This window comes from Microcebus murinus, chromosome 8 (genome assembly GCF_040939455.1).
Source record: "Microcebus murinus isolate Inina chromosome 8, M.murinus_Inina_mat1.0, whole genome shotgun sequence".
Lineage (NCBI taxonomy): Eukaryota > Metazoa > Chordata > Mammalia > Primates > Cheirogaleidae > Microcebus > Microcebus murinus.
The window spans coordinates 66,011,680-66,026,554 of record NC_134111.1 but is presented as its reverse complement, the minus strand read 5'-3'; the positions used below and the strand labels follow the sequence as shown (position 1 = coordinate 66,026,554).

The following is a 14,875-nucleotide window of genomic DNA, read 5'->3' as shown; positions in this document are numbered from 1 at the left end:
GCAAAAAGCTTTATGCAGTCTGGATGGATTCACAAAATTAAGCCAGCGGGCTGCAGAGTAATAATCCATCAGCTTAGGTGATATAAAAGGTCTTGATTAGTCCAGGATAATGGATAGTACGTGCTGAAGGCCCTCTAAATCCATGGTAGTTATTTACCACTGGGAGTGTCTTCCTATTGCTTCATTCTAGAATGGGCAAGTAATGTTTAATATATGAGTCTGCATTTCACAAGATCAGAGTAATAAACTTAACCACATTTTTTCTTTTTACAGATGAATGCAGTATAGAGCATGAATTTTTTCATCTTCTCTGGTGACAGTTTTCCTTCCCATTTGTGATTCCCTCCTGCTACTGTGTTTCCTCACTGCCTGTGTTTCTAGGGAAAAGAAAGAAAGGCCAACAAATTTGCTGCAACCTGTTGATAGCACGTGAATTTTTCTCTAAATCAGAAACATCTGTTACTCTGAAGGGCATCATGCATCTTATTGAAGGTAAAACTGAAAGGCATTTTCCACAGAGTGGGTTTTGCAAATGAAAAACATTTCGATACACCCAAAGCATCAGGACTAGAATGAGAGTCCTTAGGAAAGATGAGAAGTTTAGCAACATCTAGCAAATGCCATGCATAAAGTCAGCGCCCAAATGTTATGGGCTTTTGGATAGATCAATAGTATTTAGGGAACTTCTTAATGTAGGAATAGTAAAGTTCTTTTTTAGAGAAGTCTTATGTCTTCTGTCTGCTTTAAATGTGATTGGAAATTTTGCATTGGTTTACCCATGAAATAGTTCAAAGCCGGTTCATATAAATTATATCAGCCTTTATCAAAGGTAGCCATCCTACATCTGGTAAGGGAAAAAAGTTGTGTATTTTATTACATCTTCCACACTGGCCATTTAAAACTAAAGACAAATTCTCTCTCTCTTGAGAGAATTAACTTTTCTGTTTGTTATGGCTTAATGTTTCTGGCTAATATCAATAGAAGGAAGTACATTTTCCAAATTCACTAATGGCATTTTCTGTTTAAACTTCAATATCCAAAGCTGAAGATTTTCTGCTTTCATCTTGGTTACTAGTACATAAAGTTAATTTTGCAGTTCTATCAAGGGAGCCGGGCTATTCACAATAGCTCACTCAAGGCAAGTCATCTTATTTTTTTAAAAGTTGAAATTAATCATAGATGTTGATAAACTCAGAAATTTAATTCATGTTTCTTACATGGGCTAATCTGTCATTATTGTTATTAGCTGGTATTAAGTCTATTAGCCATAACATTGGGAAAGGAGTAGAAAATGTAGTAACCGACAGCTCGAATCATTAACCAGAGATAATTTGAGAATCAGATTATTTCAAAATTCATGTCCTATGTAACTGCATTGAGAACTGCGTATTTTTCACTGGTAAATGTATTTTTCTGACAATACATTTGCAAATGGTCCCACTATCTCTACTGTGCTTTGTTCAGACACTTTTTTGAATGGATGTTTCTTGGAATGTATTATGTTTTTTACTTTATTCTTTCATTAGCACTGACACCAAAAAGGTGGCTTAAGAAATGAATTTGACAAGGCTCTTCCAAATAACTTTCACAGACTATGTGGCTGCATCTTATTTTTTCACTATCACTACCACAACTATATTATTATTAAGCAAATACAGTATTTTTCTTTGGTGGAGATGAAGTTTTCTTGAAGTCTGTTGTAAAATTAAAGCTAAAGCATATGTATTGCATTAAATATAATATGCACACAGTACTTTTCTGGGTACTACACACAAATTGAGACCTCCTCTTTCAGTTTTTGCATAAGATTGCATGAACCTGACTGGGTTTTGGTTGGCTTTTTAAATTTAAATGATCAAGAAACAAAGAAGACAACATTTAAAAAATATATTGTTTCTAATTGCGGGGATTAACTTATATTTTTGCCCCTTGAAAATGATTTGCATGGTTTTATTTTATTACACTAGCCAAGAGACTTTGTTTACTTTTAAGCAGTATTAAAATTCTAATGTTAGTCTCTTATTAATAGTATTTCATATAAAAAATTTTAAAAGTTGCTGGCATTATGAATTGATTTACTGTACATCAGTCTTTTTCAAGTTAAGAGTAATGACACTGTTTTCGTAAGTGTTGCCCTTACTTACCCTACTTGTAATCAGAATTGCTATAGCAGCCCAAGGTGGGTCAGTAGAAGAGATCAGAGAAGAAATCTTGGAAAGAGCTGTAATAGGTGCCATAAAAAACAAACCAAAAAAAGTACTTTGGTTCTTGGTGACCACAGCTGCCTCCAAATACATAACTAATTCAGCACTTATTTTAAAATGAATTTAATACACCAAGTTAGCAGTTTTTAATTTTAAAATACATGTGAAATGGGACTCTGTCTTGTCTCCAAAGCAGTCATCTAAAATCCACACCCCCATAATTAGATGAGTTATAATGGAGAAGTTATTGCACCCACACAAAAGGGTGTCGTTTTTCTCCAAAGGTATCAAAAGCTAGAAAGCCATACCCTTCTCAAAGTAAAACACAATGTGCTAGAAAAGAATAGTATAAGAAGAGACATAATCACCAAGTTAAACAATATGACAAATTTGATTTAACTATTATCAGGGAATAATGTTAGAGGCTTGAATTCCATCATAACCAATATGATCATTCTTATCTCCATATCTGCAGTGTTAGCATCTAGGATATAGAGTTTCTTCATAATGAACGCTGACAGCTATGTTTCTCCAGGGAGTAAATATATATGCCCTTGCTAATGAGCATAAGTTTGCATTCTTTTTTTTCCTTGCTTCCCGCTCCTATAGTCTTATACAATTAACCATTCTAAGAAGTCACCTAATAGATCCTGGTTTAAGGGATATTTGTGTATGTTTGAGTGTTTCTAGTATGGTGCTTGTAGGATGTTTGTAAGTTTGAAAGTTAGTTTTTAAGTGCAAAGCTTATGTGTATCACTTGGGACAAATATCATTTTTAAGGAAAGAGAGTTTTCTGAGATGGCATTGAATGAGTGAAAGTTAAAGTAGAATACGAAGGCAAGTCTTGAACAAAGCAGTCCTCTGTCACATCTGACTATCCCAGGGAAAGGACATGAAAAAGCTAGAAAGTGTTTTGAAAACTCTTGTGCCTACCTTTTGAACTGGGATGCTATTCCCAAAGTAAAGAATATTTACTTCAGCAACTTCTGTTAGTTAAGATTCATTCATTTATTAATTCATCAGTTATATATTGAGTACCTGCTATGAACCAGGCATTATTCTGGATGTTTAGGAAACACTGGTAAAAACCCAAAATCCCTACTTTTACGGAACTTAAGAATTCTAGTACAATCACCTTACTTATTAAAAGTTAAGAAAGATTTTGTGAGGCAAACATAGCCAAGAGCTACAAATAATGTAAATACTATATAAAAAATACATAATTTCAAAGAAATAACATTTAGGCTAGTTTTAACAAAGCTAAAGATAATATTGTTTTTAGAGCCTTCTAAGATAAGTTTATGTAGCTTTTAAATGATACTGAGTCAATAATATTCAGCTTCCAAGTTTGGTGAACTAATTTCAGGTTATGTGTTTGCTATACTCACTGAGAAATTAAACACCTTATTTGATTTATATTAAAAAAAAAACCATACTTAAGCAGTTTTAAACTTATTTATTAAAGTTAGATTGGGTATATAAAGAACGTAAAGTTACCTAAAAGGTAAAAACCTGTCAAACCTGTTATCAGACTCTGAATTGTTATATTCATATATATCTTATACATTATATATGTTACATTCATATAACTCTGAATTGTTATATTTTATAAAGCTATTATAACACTTTAATACCTTATTGTTGGCATGTTAGCACCCTTTCCCCATGTCTTGTCCATGAATAAAATAGTCTTGCTATTCCTTGGCTGTTAGGACCACCTGACTCACCTCAGAGCAGACTTTTTATTGACTATTTGGAGAGCCAGCCAGTAGGTCACACAGAGACCTGGAGTCAGGTTCAGGCTCCCGAATAGAAATAACACCGCCCCCCCAAATCTGGCTTTTAATGCCTTCCATCCAGTTGTTTTACTTTATATCACCCCCCTTTTTTAAATAATTAATTTTCTAAGCCTTACCATCACAAAACTATAAAATTCCCCTTTCCTAAAAGGCCTTTTAATAAGTGCCACCTACCTAACACATTCATGGGCCACTTTCCTGAACCGTCTGGTATATGATTTATGAATTTACTTGTTTTACTATGAGGATTAGCAAGTAAAATTAAGACTACCACAACCCTAAAAAAGTCCCACAAAACTAAAATGATCTTGCATCAAAAACAAATATAACTCTTCACTGTTTGGGATTATTCATACATTTGTTGTCCCTACATTGATGTCCTGCTTCTCTGTGGATATATATATGCATAGCTGAAGTTGACTGCCTGTTGCAGAACTTCACATTGTAGCACTTACAGCTTTCCTTAAAACTCAGCAGAGAGGCCTGAGCTAATATGAATGAGTTAATATTAAATATGAATAAGCTAATGTGCATATTCTGTCCATATGGGCACAGCCAGTGTTGTAGGATGTAGGGAAAGGGCATGGGATTGCATAGGGTACTCTTGGGTCTCAGCTTCATCTGTAAAAGAGTGGGTTAGATTAGAGAATTTCTATTGTGTCTTCCAGTTCTAAAATATCAGTAATGCAAATGGCATAACACTGATTCCTATACCAAAGCAACTTACTTTGTAACAAATAACTTTGATAGATAAAAATGTAACAGCCATGGTGTTCATGTACCTTCTCTATGGTTAGAACCAGACACTAACCCTAAACCTGAAAGGACAGAGTGCTCTGAGGACCAGGGGTTTCTAGAGTTGGAAGCGAATGCTAGTCCCACATATTTCATATAATGAATTAGCTGGGAGCTAAGCTTTGCCAGCTGGTCCAACTCAGACCTTAGTGTGGCAATATTGGGTTCAACTCTCCAAATCAATTTCAAGGCTTTGTGAAAATAACCTCTCTTATTCAAGGATATGTTTAGTGGTTCAATTCAACAAATATTTAATGAGCATTCCTAAATGTAAAAGATTAGTGTTAGCTTCTAGGGCACTAGAGACATTGCCTGCCCGCCCTCTCACCTTCAAGGATGAACTCTTGCAGGACCGTCATCTCAATCATTGTGGTAACCCCACCCGACACCTTGTGTAGTACCTGGATCATGGTAGGCATTAGAAATGGATTTGAACCAACTAGACACAGTCCCTGTCCTCAACGGAGTTCCCAACCCAGTGACATAGATAAGACCATAGTTGTTTTAAGAAAATTCATCTTTCACACAGTTTTTTTTTTGATACATGTATTTATTATGCTTTAAAAAGCAACACTACCTGATTTCATTTAAAATAAATGTTTCCCAATTTCAGAATACTTACAACTCCTAGTTTTAAGATTAGATTCACTTTGGGAAATTTTGGAAGCAAATACATTCATAGCTGTGTAATCCCCAGGAAGAGTCTAAATCCACCATCAGGTCATTCAGTCCCTGCCAGACAAAGCATCCGATGGTCAATAGCTAATCCAGCTCTGTAGCTAAAGGGCAGAGTAGGGCAGCAGTGGGGTTCAGCATATTACCAAGGATCAGACCAGCAGAACCAGACCAGCAAAAACAACAGTGTATACAAAGCTTTAAATTAACATGACCATATAGAGCTCTCATGATACAGACAAAGCACATATGATCCTAAAGCCAAAACAAAAAGATCTTTGGAGTTGCTGATGGCAGCAGTTAACAGCAGAGTAACAAGCATTTAAACCAAATGTACTCATGATCACCAGCCAACAGCAAACAGCCGAGCAGGAACCAGCGCATAGTCATAAATAACATCAGCGGTAAATTAGGGCACATTTAACTCAACGACAAAGATTTCACAGAACAGTTTTGATCTGAGAAGAGATGAAAACTTTGTTCCCAAAGAATAGTTAGAACCTCTCTTTATTAGAGAAAAGCCTCAAAATCATTGGTAATCTTCAAGCCACACAGTTCAACTATCTTAATGTTTCATTTTAATTACACAAAACAAGGTGCTGTTTAAACAGAGTTATCTCAATTGCTTTCAATTAAAATGTGTCTACCCTGTAATATCTTTGGGGATAATGCTGCTCCTGTGTAGCATCTTGCAAATGCTACCTGTCTGCACGGCTTGACAGGTGTGTGGGGAAGGACGCAGCAGCAGGGCTGACCGCCCACCCACCGTCCTCCGCACGGAAGCTCAGACGCAGGAACAGCTTTGTGCCTGATGCAGTGGAGTGAGGAACACTGGCCTTGGCTTCACCAGAGAGGTGATGTGGGTAAAGGGAGGGCAAGGCTGAAGCCACTGCCTTAGACTGGGGGCAAAAATCAAAGCACCTGGAGGCTGCTGGATGAGTAAGGTGCCATCAGGCATCATAAAGCTTGAAAGCAGCAGTTTGTGCTGATAGGAAAAAAAATAAGGAAATTTCTATATGTAGTAACAATTAGCATTCACATAGTTGAGAATTTTGCTTATTTTACTAAACACTGCTTCAGAGAAGTCCGTGTGTGTGTGTGTGTGTGTGTGTGTGTGTGTGTGTGTGTGTGTGTGTGCTTTATATCAGAAATCCTCACTAACATACCCCTTTACCTCTTTAAGGTATGATAGGATAAAATATATGTGCAATTCCTAGCAAATCCTGTTCTTTAAGTTTTGAAGCCCCTTTTACCTACTTTGTAAATTAATTCTGAATTACCTCCCCATGACCAAGAAATAATGGGTCACAATTTCAAATGAAATGGCCTTTTCTTACTATTAAAAGAGCCCACCAAGAATTATATAGTAGAGAATCAGAAGAAATCTGGAGTGATCCTTTGGTCTCCTCCAGGGAGGACAGATATCTTGATTCAGACTTTTAATGACAGACTTAAAAACAAATGTTATTTGTAGCAGTTCTCATACTATCAGAATAACTTTGGTAGCTTAGAGCATTTCTGAATTTCTCTTTATCCTAGAAGCTAAAAAATGTTATCAAAGAGCTACAGTAGCACATCTCTTCATTTTTTAGACTGATAAGTTTGACTAATTTACACTTAGCTTAGTGATTTTTGTCTCTGGTTCATTTTCTGTAGACAAATGGCAAAGTTATAGCTCTGATGCCAGAAACAGGAGGCATTTTCTGACTTACTGTGGAAAACATGCAGACTGCATAGTTTGCCAGCACTCACTTTCCCAGCAAAAGGAAAGAGGCAGATAGCTAAATGTCTGAGAAGAGAGGCTGGACTAAGGGGATATAGAAAAAGGAAATATTTTTCAGAAGTATTGTAACTACATTCACACATGTTTTGGTCACCAAACATATCTTAAACAGATTCCCTGATAAAGTCTAATCAGAGTTGGTCTATCCTAACTAACAGTTGTTAACTATTATAATTTTTTTAAGAGTCACATCATGAAACTAGCATGAGGGACACATTTTAAACACACAACCGTAAGTGCATATAGTTGTTCAAACACTCATACTAAATCTATATTTGAAGTCATGAAACTCACAATATTTGTTTCTAAAGGCAGCTTTGACCTATTTGGACAGACTGTACAACAGAGCTTAATTTATAAATGCATATCAGCAGATCATCACCATAAATTGAAAATTCACAAAACACACAAATAAATCATGAAGACCACACAGTTAAGCTAGCATTGGTAACTATTTCTTTTACATCAAATTATACAATGCACGAGGTAAATATTGCTCACATTATGGAGGGAGATTGTTTTATTTCTATTTTTTCCCAAAGAGATCAGATTTGTCCTGTGTGCACAATGAAGAAAACTCCAGTAACACTGAAATGACAAATGTTGTAAAATATACATCACTACCAGATAGAAATACACACGTTCTTCATAATCATTTTCCACAATTAAATAGGTAAGTAATTTAAATCTTGGGATTTAAGACCATTATAACAATCCATCAAGATTCTTATGGACGGTTTGATTTTCCTTTCCGTTGTCAGAATCTCCTTGAGGTGTGTACTGGACTTGGTATTCTTGGAGGATTTTAAATACATCGTGGTGTCCAAAGTGCAGTGCTTCATCCATAGGAGTGTTATTCCACCTAAACAAGTAGCACAGCATGGACAGGGTCATTAGGTAATTTCTGTACAAAGATGATCACATAGCATTCCTAGATTTTAAATGCATGTTAAATGGCCATTCACATTTAGCCATTTTAGCAATTTTACAAGTAAGAATAAATTATAGAAATGCAGAAAGGGACTCATAATTCAAAACTTGGTCTCAGAGACAAATTGGGGTATGAAGAGGAAGAGAAAAAGATCTATGAAAGGATCTTGTTTACACATCCAGTTGCTTATGGACAAACCTTTATTAGGGAAGTCTTGTGCTGACACGAATAGACTCTCTACAGTTGCTGAATTTTACCTTCACGAAAAGCCCAAAGTATCTCTTTTTAAATAAAATGTTCAAAAAAAAATTTCAGGTATATAACCTCTGTCACCTAGCCTTGGACAGAAAATTTGTGTTCCTGCCAATTCAAAATCACAATAATTCATAGAACTCTAGAAATAACCATGACCTCATTGGCGCTCAAACACACATTCGAGAAGCAATATTGGAGAAACAAGAGGAGTTGACACTTTCATCATCTCTGGTAAGGATGGGAAGCCGTGGACTCCATTGGAACACAACCAGAAGAATAACTCCCCTTTCCATGCTAAGAGTGTTTCTGGGGCTGTGCTGTTTAAAGTGATAAAGGTGAAGATTTGTCGATAAGAAGAAATGAAGACTTGCCAGCAGTGGTTAGACAGCTAAGCCTTTTGTAGGAGGCAGCACTATAGAACTCACAGCCCCAGTACATGACAGAGTCTGGTCATTAGTTCCCTAATACTCCACACACTATGAGGCCTGTCTTCCCGCCCTCTCTCTTTACTAATGGGTGGGAACTTCTACACAGCTGCTGGCCTCTTACTCCATCCGTTCATATGCCACTCTCACCACCTTTCTGGTTTTACTTCTTCCCATTTTTTTCTTTCTTTTCCATCTCTGTCCTTTTACCCACCAAACAGGGCACAATATGTAAATGAAAGGTATTTTAAATAGTCTCATTTTTTAATACCTTTGAATAAACTTTGGCAGCCTGTTTTTAATTTTTAAAATCAGGTAAGTAACACTTTACATGTATCTTGTGTTTCTCAAAAAAGCTGAATTAAGTGGCCTTGTATTTCTACATAGGCTTTCATTAGTTAGGGTGTCAATGCCACTGAACAAGGACTTATTAGTCATCTTCTATAGCATGTAATTGTTTTTTGGAAACACTGAAGTCAGCTGCAAGTTGCCTTATTTTTCTTTACTAACCACTCTTCCATGAAATAACGAAAAATATCAACTTTAAAGAATGCACTAATTTCACACAAACCTATATTGTGATTTAAGGTGACACTGATTGTATGAAGTAGAGCAAAACAGTTGCCTTGGGTCTGTAGGTTCCATTCTGGAATTGTCAAATACCAAGTTACCAAGTTAATGACATAGCTAACTTTTGCCTATCAGATAAGTACTTCTACTTCCACATTCCTAGAGGCCAATTTAGGGCAAGGAAAAAAATCAATACTTAAATATTTTTAGCATGTGTTAGTGTTTTAGTTGGGATTATAAACACAGGAGGAAAACACTTTTCAGTTTCTTGCTCTAGAAAGAGCTGGGATGGGCATTACATCTGGGGGTTAAAGGGAGGATTGTCACCCTAACATGAGGTTTTTTAATTGTGCCAACAAAGGTCATTTTAATCATGATGCTTTTTAACAACTATAGGAATAAAATTAGATAGCCAAAGTGTTACCATACTTAAAAAATTGCTAATGATTTTCAGACACATAACTTTTCTGCATTTCTCACAAGCTGAACCAACAAAACTGAAGCCCTAATTTAAAAAATAAGCCTTAATATACAGGAAGATCTAACAGCTAGAGGAGCAGTCACCTTGTTCCAAACTTTAATATAGCTCTCAGTCCTAAAATATCAAATCCAAAAACTCCTTATCATATACATTAAACATCTCCATAAAGCCTTTTTTCCTTCCATTCTTCTAAACCTTTATTCTCATCACCACTGACTCATCCACTCCAACATGTAATGTCCAAGGCTCTGAGTCTAGAATTAACTACATGTATGCGCATATATGTAGGCTGCATTCCTATCCCTGCCGTGACCACTCTGTGGACAGCATGTGCTGCAGGATGGATAGCAGTTTGTCACGTAAACCAGGAGGGAGGAGAGAAGCAGAATATGTCCCAAGCAGATGTCTTCCACCCTAGATACAATGCCCTTCTCTTTATTCTGGGCCTTCAATCTCGTCTCTTCCCCAAAGCACTGATTAAAATTCAACTTCCATAAAGCCTTCTAAAACTGATTCCACCCAAATGAATTTCAACTCCAATACATTTATTTTAGAGTTCTTTAAAAACAGTTTTCTTACAATTTTTTATACACTTCTGTAAATGTTTATCTTATCTACCCTGTGTAGTTAAAAGCCCTATGAGGACAAAATTCCTGTTTTCTCTTCCCAAACACAAAGAATTGTTTTCTTCACACAGTGTACTGACGGATAGTCAAACTAACCCAAAAATTTCTAAATAAGATATCATTCTTAGACAAGAAAGAGGATATGGGAGACATAATGATCTACCTAGCAGAAACACATTTTATAAGGTGCCTTTATAAAATACTATAACAGTTCAAGAATGTCTTAGTGGATTTAAATACACCATCACTTGACTATTATAGTCCTTCTAATAAAATACTGACTTAGGTTATAAGGTAAGGTAAGTGCTCACCTGTCCTTGGGGAAAGGATTTACTTTGCAGGCTTCCAGCAAAAATTTAACAACTTCAACGTGACCTACACCCCCCCCCAAAAAAGCAGATTTTAGTATTGAGTAGAAATTAAATCTGGAAAAAAATATATGAGCGGTTTGTGAATTACCCTCTGCAGCAGCTACATGTAGAGCTGTTCTAGAATCATAGTCCCGCTGTTCCATGTCCATAGCTGACAAAGCAAATCTGAAAATTCGTAAGCATAGCTATTCGTTATATATAAAAGAAATTTCATTCACACTTGTAACATTTACCCCATCAGTTCAGTCTAAGGCCCTATCAGAGATTCCATCCTTCACCAAGCTCAATAGGAACTAGGGACCCTGTTCAACCAGTGCACATGTGTCTTGGGTGAATGCCACTTCACCACTCTTCCTCAGCTTTGCTTTTTTTGGCTAAGATAAATGTCAGCCATCTCTTCACAGAATTAAGCCTCATTACATTATTGTTCAAAACTCAAGAATAATAGCACAACCATACCAAAGTTTATATCTCAGAAGGGTATGAAACTAATACCTGCAGTGAAGTTACATGTTTTCACTGAGACTGCCCTTCTTTAACATTTCACAGTCTATTAGTGCAGAACTAATCAGACTTAAGAACATGGATGGAAATTATGCATAGACATTTTTTGACTTTAAAAACCAGGTGCAGGCCTTCTCTTCCCGGTTCTTCCCGGAGTCGGGAAAAGCTGGGTTGAGAGGGCGGAAAAAAAAAAAAAAAAAACCAGGTGCAGCTCTATAAAAGAGACTTTATGTTAGTTACACAGGCCTTTCCATATATGGTCTTTCTAATCCTGGTGATCTGCAGGACGCCAGTTACCCCTATTTGCCTCCCCACCTCCGTCACACACGCCCCAAAGATGGGGAGTGGAAGGTAGGTGGGGAGTGAGTGTCACTGTCCAATTCCAGTAAGCCACTAGTACCAATTAGCCAGATTCGTTTAACAGTTACCACCTGGGAAAATAGATCTGGGCTTGTATAAGAGGTAGAAAAGGACAAGATTGGACAGTAAGCCTAAGGCACTGGATGTGGGAATTTAATATAAATTTTGTTTGGGTCATTTTCATTAAAGGAAAATGGAAGTGAGACCTTAGCCTTCCAATGGCTACTTGCCCAGAAGCAACTTCGTAAACATCAGTAAGCCACATGCTAGTCCACCCTGTAAACATACCTTCGAAGTGCAGACACATCTCCAGTATATGCAGCAAATAAAAGATTTATGACTGACTTTACCTGTGAAGAAAAGAAAGTTTAGGCATCCACAGGGGGAAATAAACACAATGTCCAACTGTCGCCAGTAAGCGATTTCCATGTGCTTTGAACACTTCAGCTGGATCACAAGCAAAATGTTATCTTGAGTATACTTCTATAGCCAAAAGAATGCATGTGTGTGGTATTTTTCTTTAACAGAGGATTGTGAGGGAAAATTCCATAATGCAGTTAAGATACGTGAGGGAAGGAATGGAAAAATATCAAACTGGCACAAAGGAATGGAAGCCTGTGGCCTATGGAACTTGCATAGTTGGAAGTGAAAATAGTTAGAACCATTCCCATTTAGTATGTGTCAGTACTACAGGCCAGATTGTATACTGAAAAAACTCAAGTCACATCATTATTAAAAACTAAATCATGCTATATAAATGTCTAGTCCCTGCCAGCAATCACTGTCCTCATCAATCACTGGCTTCTTTGTGAACCTTAAGAGACAACATTCAGTGTTAATTACCATCTTCCACTTAAGAATAGGGCGGTCCTTCACTGGAAGGTAGTCTTCAGTTCACTGGCCAGCAGTACAAATTGGGTCATTGTCAGAGCCTATGACACTGCCTCTCCTAAAAAGGTGGGTTAAACTCCCCAAATATTAAATCGTCACTATTGAGTGCTTCAGGACTTCAACAAAATGTATCTACTTTTGACGGTTATCTACCTTGTTCTTATAGTTAAAAGGAAAAGGCTAGTTATCCTAAAGACAGTGATTGATTTTGGTCTGCTCTCATAAAGACTTTATGCATTCCTATTTATGACAAACTAATCTATAGATCATTGAATCTTTGTAAATTCAATAAATTCTCCTTCATAAATTCCCAATTTTGTCTTACACTTTACAACTTCAAAATTCATATTGATGACCTAACTGATACTGGACTCAATGGCAGAAAACAGAAGTTTAACTGGAGGGATGGAAAGTAACCCAGCTCTCCACCAACAACGCTGCGGCTCTGAAGCTGTGCTTCCAAATCTTAACCTGGACATTCTTCCTTTCCACTGTGGTTTCCTTTTCCCATAACCTATGAACTTATAAAACAAACTGGAAGTGACCATTGCTAGACTTCTCTAATTCAGCATTTTCAAAGTGTGGTTCATAGAAACTAGTCCATAGCTGCTTCATGAAAATAAGGGTCCTGTCAGGTGTGTGTTCTTAAGGTTTTAAATCCCCTTAGAGATTCATGAGCACATGACAGGCTTTGTAAAGTTTAACAGTGCAGGAATCTAACTAGCTGACTACTAACCACTACTTACTGTTTGTGTTGATATCACTCCAAAAAGCCTTACTCTTACTCCTTCAGTCCATTAGCTTCCCCTCCAACCTGGACCCTGTAGTCAACAGGTACTCCAGTAGTCCAGAACAGTTTTCTCAATAAGGGTGGGAGAAAGAGCTAAAAAAGCTTCAAAGTTCTAAAATGTGTTTTTAGAACATTTTAGCAATGTTCTAAAAGCGCACATAAGCATCACTCTTCCCATATCTAGTTGCCCTGCTGCTATACCTCAGTTTGATACATTTTAGGGAAAAGAGATAAAAACGTGCATAGCTTTTTTTTTAATAGTCTCCAGGTGACTTGGATATGCACTCTTCTGGGTTATGAACCACTATTCCAGGTGCCTTTAACTTCTTTTTTATTAGGATTAATTCTGAATCCCCAGTACTCTTTGTGCTCGTGGGCCACAGAGCACTGGCCATTACAGATTACTCTCCGTACTCCCAACTGTGCTCTCATCACTGCTTGGCAATTTTTCTTCTTATCGATTCCCTCCATACTTTCTTCAGGTCTTTAACACCAATGGTGACCTCATAAAAAAGACAGATGATCCTGACTACAACTTTAGTGAAAGGATTAAAAAAACTGTTTTCATCTCTCAAAGCAAAAAGCGTCCTCATTTCTGAGACTCACTTCTTCACCTATTCCTTCCAACACATCCTCCAGATTCTCTAACCTTGCTCCCTCACTTAACCTCTTTGTCTCTACCATCTTAAACTTCTCACTCCTTCACTGGTTCCTTTATCTCTGCCTTAATACAGACACGGCTCCATCCTATTTTGAAAAATCAACACTTGGCACTACTGTTCCCCCCTTTCAGTGCACATTTTTGAAAGTATATTTTTAATTCCCTAAAAATTACCTTCACACTCACTGTTACCTCTAAACCGTACTCCCCAAAGCTCCAGCAGCTTCCTGAGCCCTGCCTCCCTCTCATCCCCCAGCACTCCCCACCTTCTCATGGCTTGTCTGCCATGATGCTTCATCACCCTGATCTTCCTCCTGTCTGCTGCTTTGCAGATTCATTGTCCACTTTCCACTGCCTAATAATACTTCAAAGGCCTTCTCATCCTTCTTGTTTTTCCATGTAATGTCCCTCAAAGGTTTCATATGTTCTTCTGGACAGAATGACTTCCCAACCTACAACTTTAAATCTTTGTTCCCAAGCTGTAATCCTACAGCTCCACTTGATTGCCATGCTATCATTTCAAACTCAAAAACAGCAGTGGTCCTGGTTCCCCACTCTGCGCCAGTAGTCCATACCCAACTGCCTACCTGACATTGCCTCCAGGACGTTTAACAGGCACCTCACACTTAGGTCCAAAATAGAACTTGCTTTGCTCTGCCTTCTACCGCAGTGGGCTCCTCTTCCAGTACCCCCATTTGGTGATGACACTACAATTTATCCACTTGCTCAGGCCAAAAAACTCTCACAACATCCA

At 37.3% G+C, this 14,875-nt stretch overlaps 2 protein-coding genes across 9 annotated transcripts in view; one reads left to right on the top strand and one right to left on the bottom strand.

Annotated features, from left to right (window-relative positions):
* The window catches only part of STAT1 (signal transducer and activator of transcription 1), a 40,233-nt gene extending 38,790 nt beyond the window's left edge, over window positions 1–1,443 (top strand). For all 4 annotated transcript variants that reach the window (XM_012776909.2, XM_012776913.3, XM_012776912.3 and 1 more), the window contains exon 25: window positions 274–1,443. In XM_012776909.2, the coding sequence (XP_012632363.1) occupies window positions 274–288 (15 nt within the window). In that variant the 3' untranslated portion in view covers window positions 289–1,443. The remainder of the gene's footprint in view (window positions 1–273) is intronic.
* Window positions 1,444–5,327: 3,884 nt separating this feature from the next.
* Window positions 5,328–14,875, bottom strand: part of GLS (glutaminase) — an 82,086-nt gene continuing 72,538 nt past the window's right edge. For 4 of the 5 annotated variants that reach the window (XM_012776914.3, XM_076005761.1, XM_076005760.1 and 1 more), the window contains 4 exons: window positions 12,068–12,129; window positions 11,004–11,080; window positions 10,856–10,919; window positions 5,328–8,118 (listed from right to left, as the gene is read on the bottom strand). In XM_012776914.3, coding sequence (XP_012632368.1) covers window positions 7,962–8,118; window positions 10,856–10,919; window positions 11,004–11,080; window positions 12,068–12,129 — 360 coding nt within the window. In that variant the 3' untranslated portion in view covers window positions 5,328–7,961. The remainder of the gene's footprint in view (window positions 8,119–10,855; window positions 10,920–11,003; window positions 11,081–12,067; window positions 12,130–14,875) is intronic. The other variant, XM_076005762.1, reaches the window with a different exon arrangement.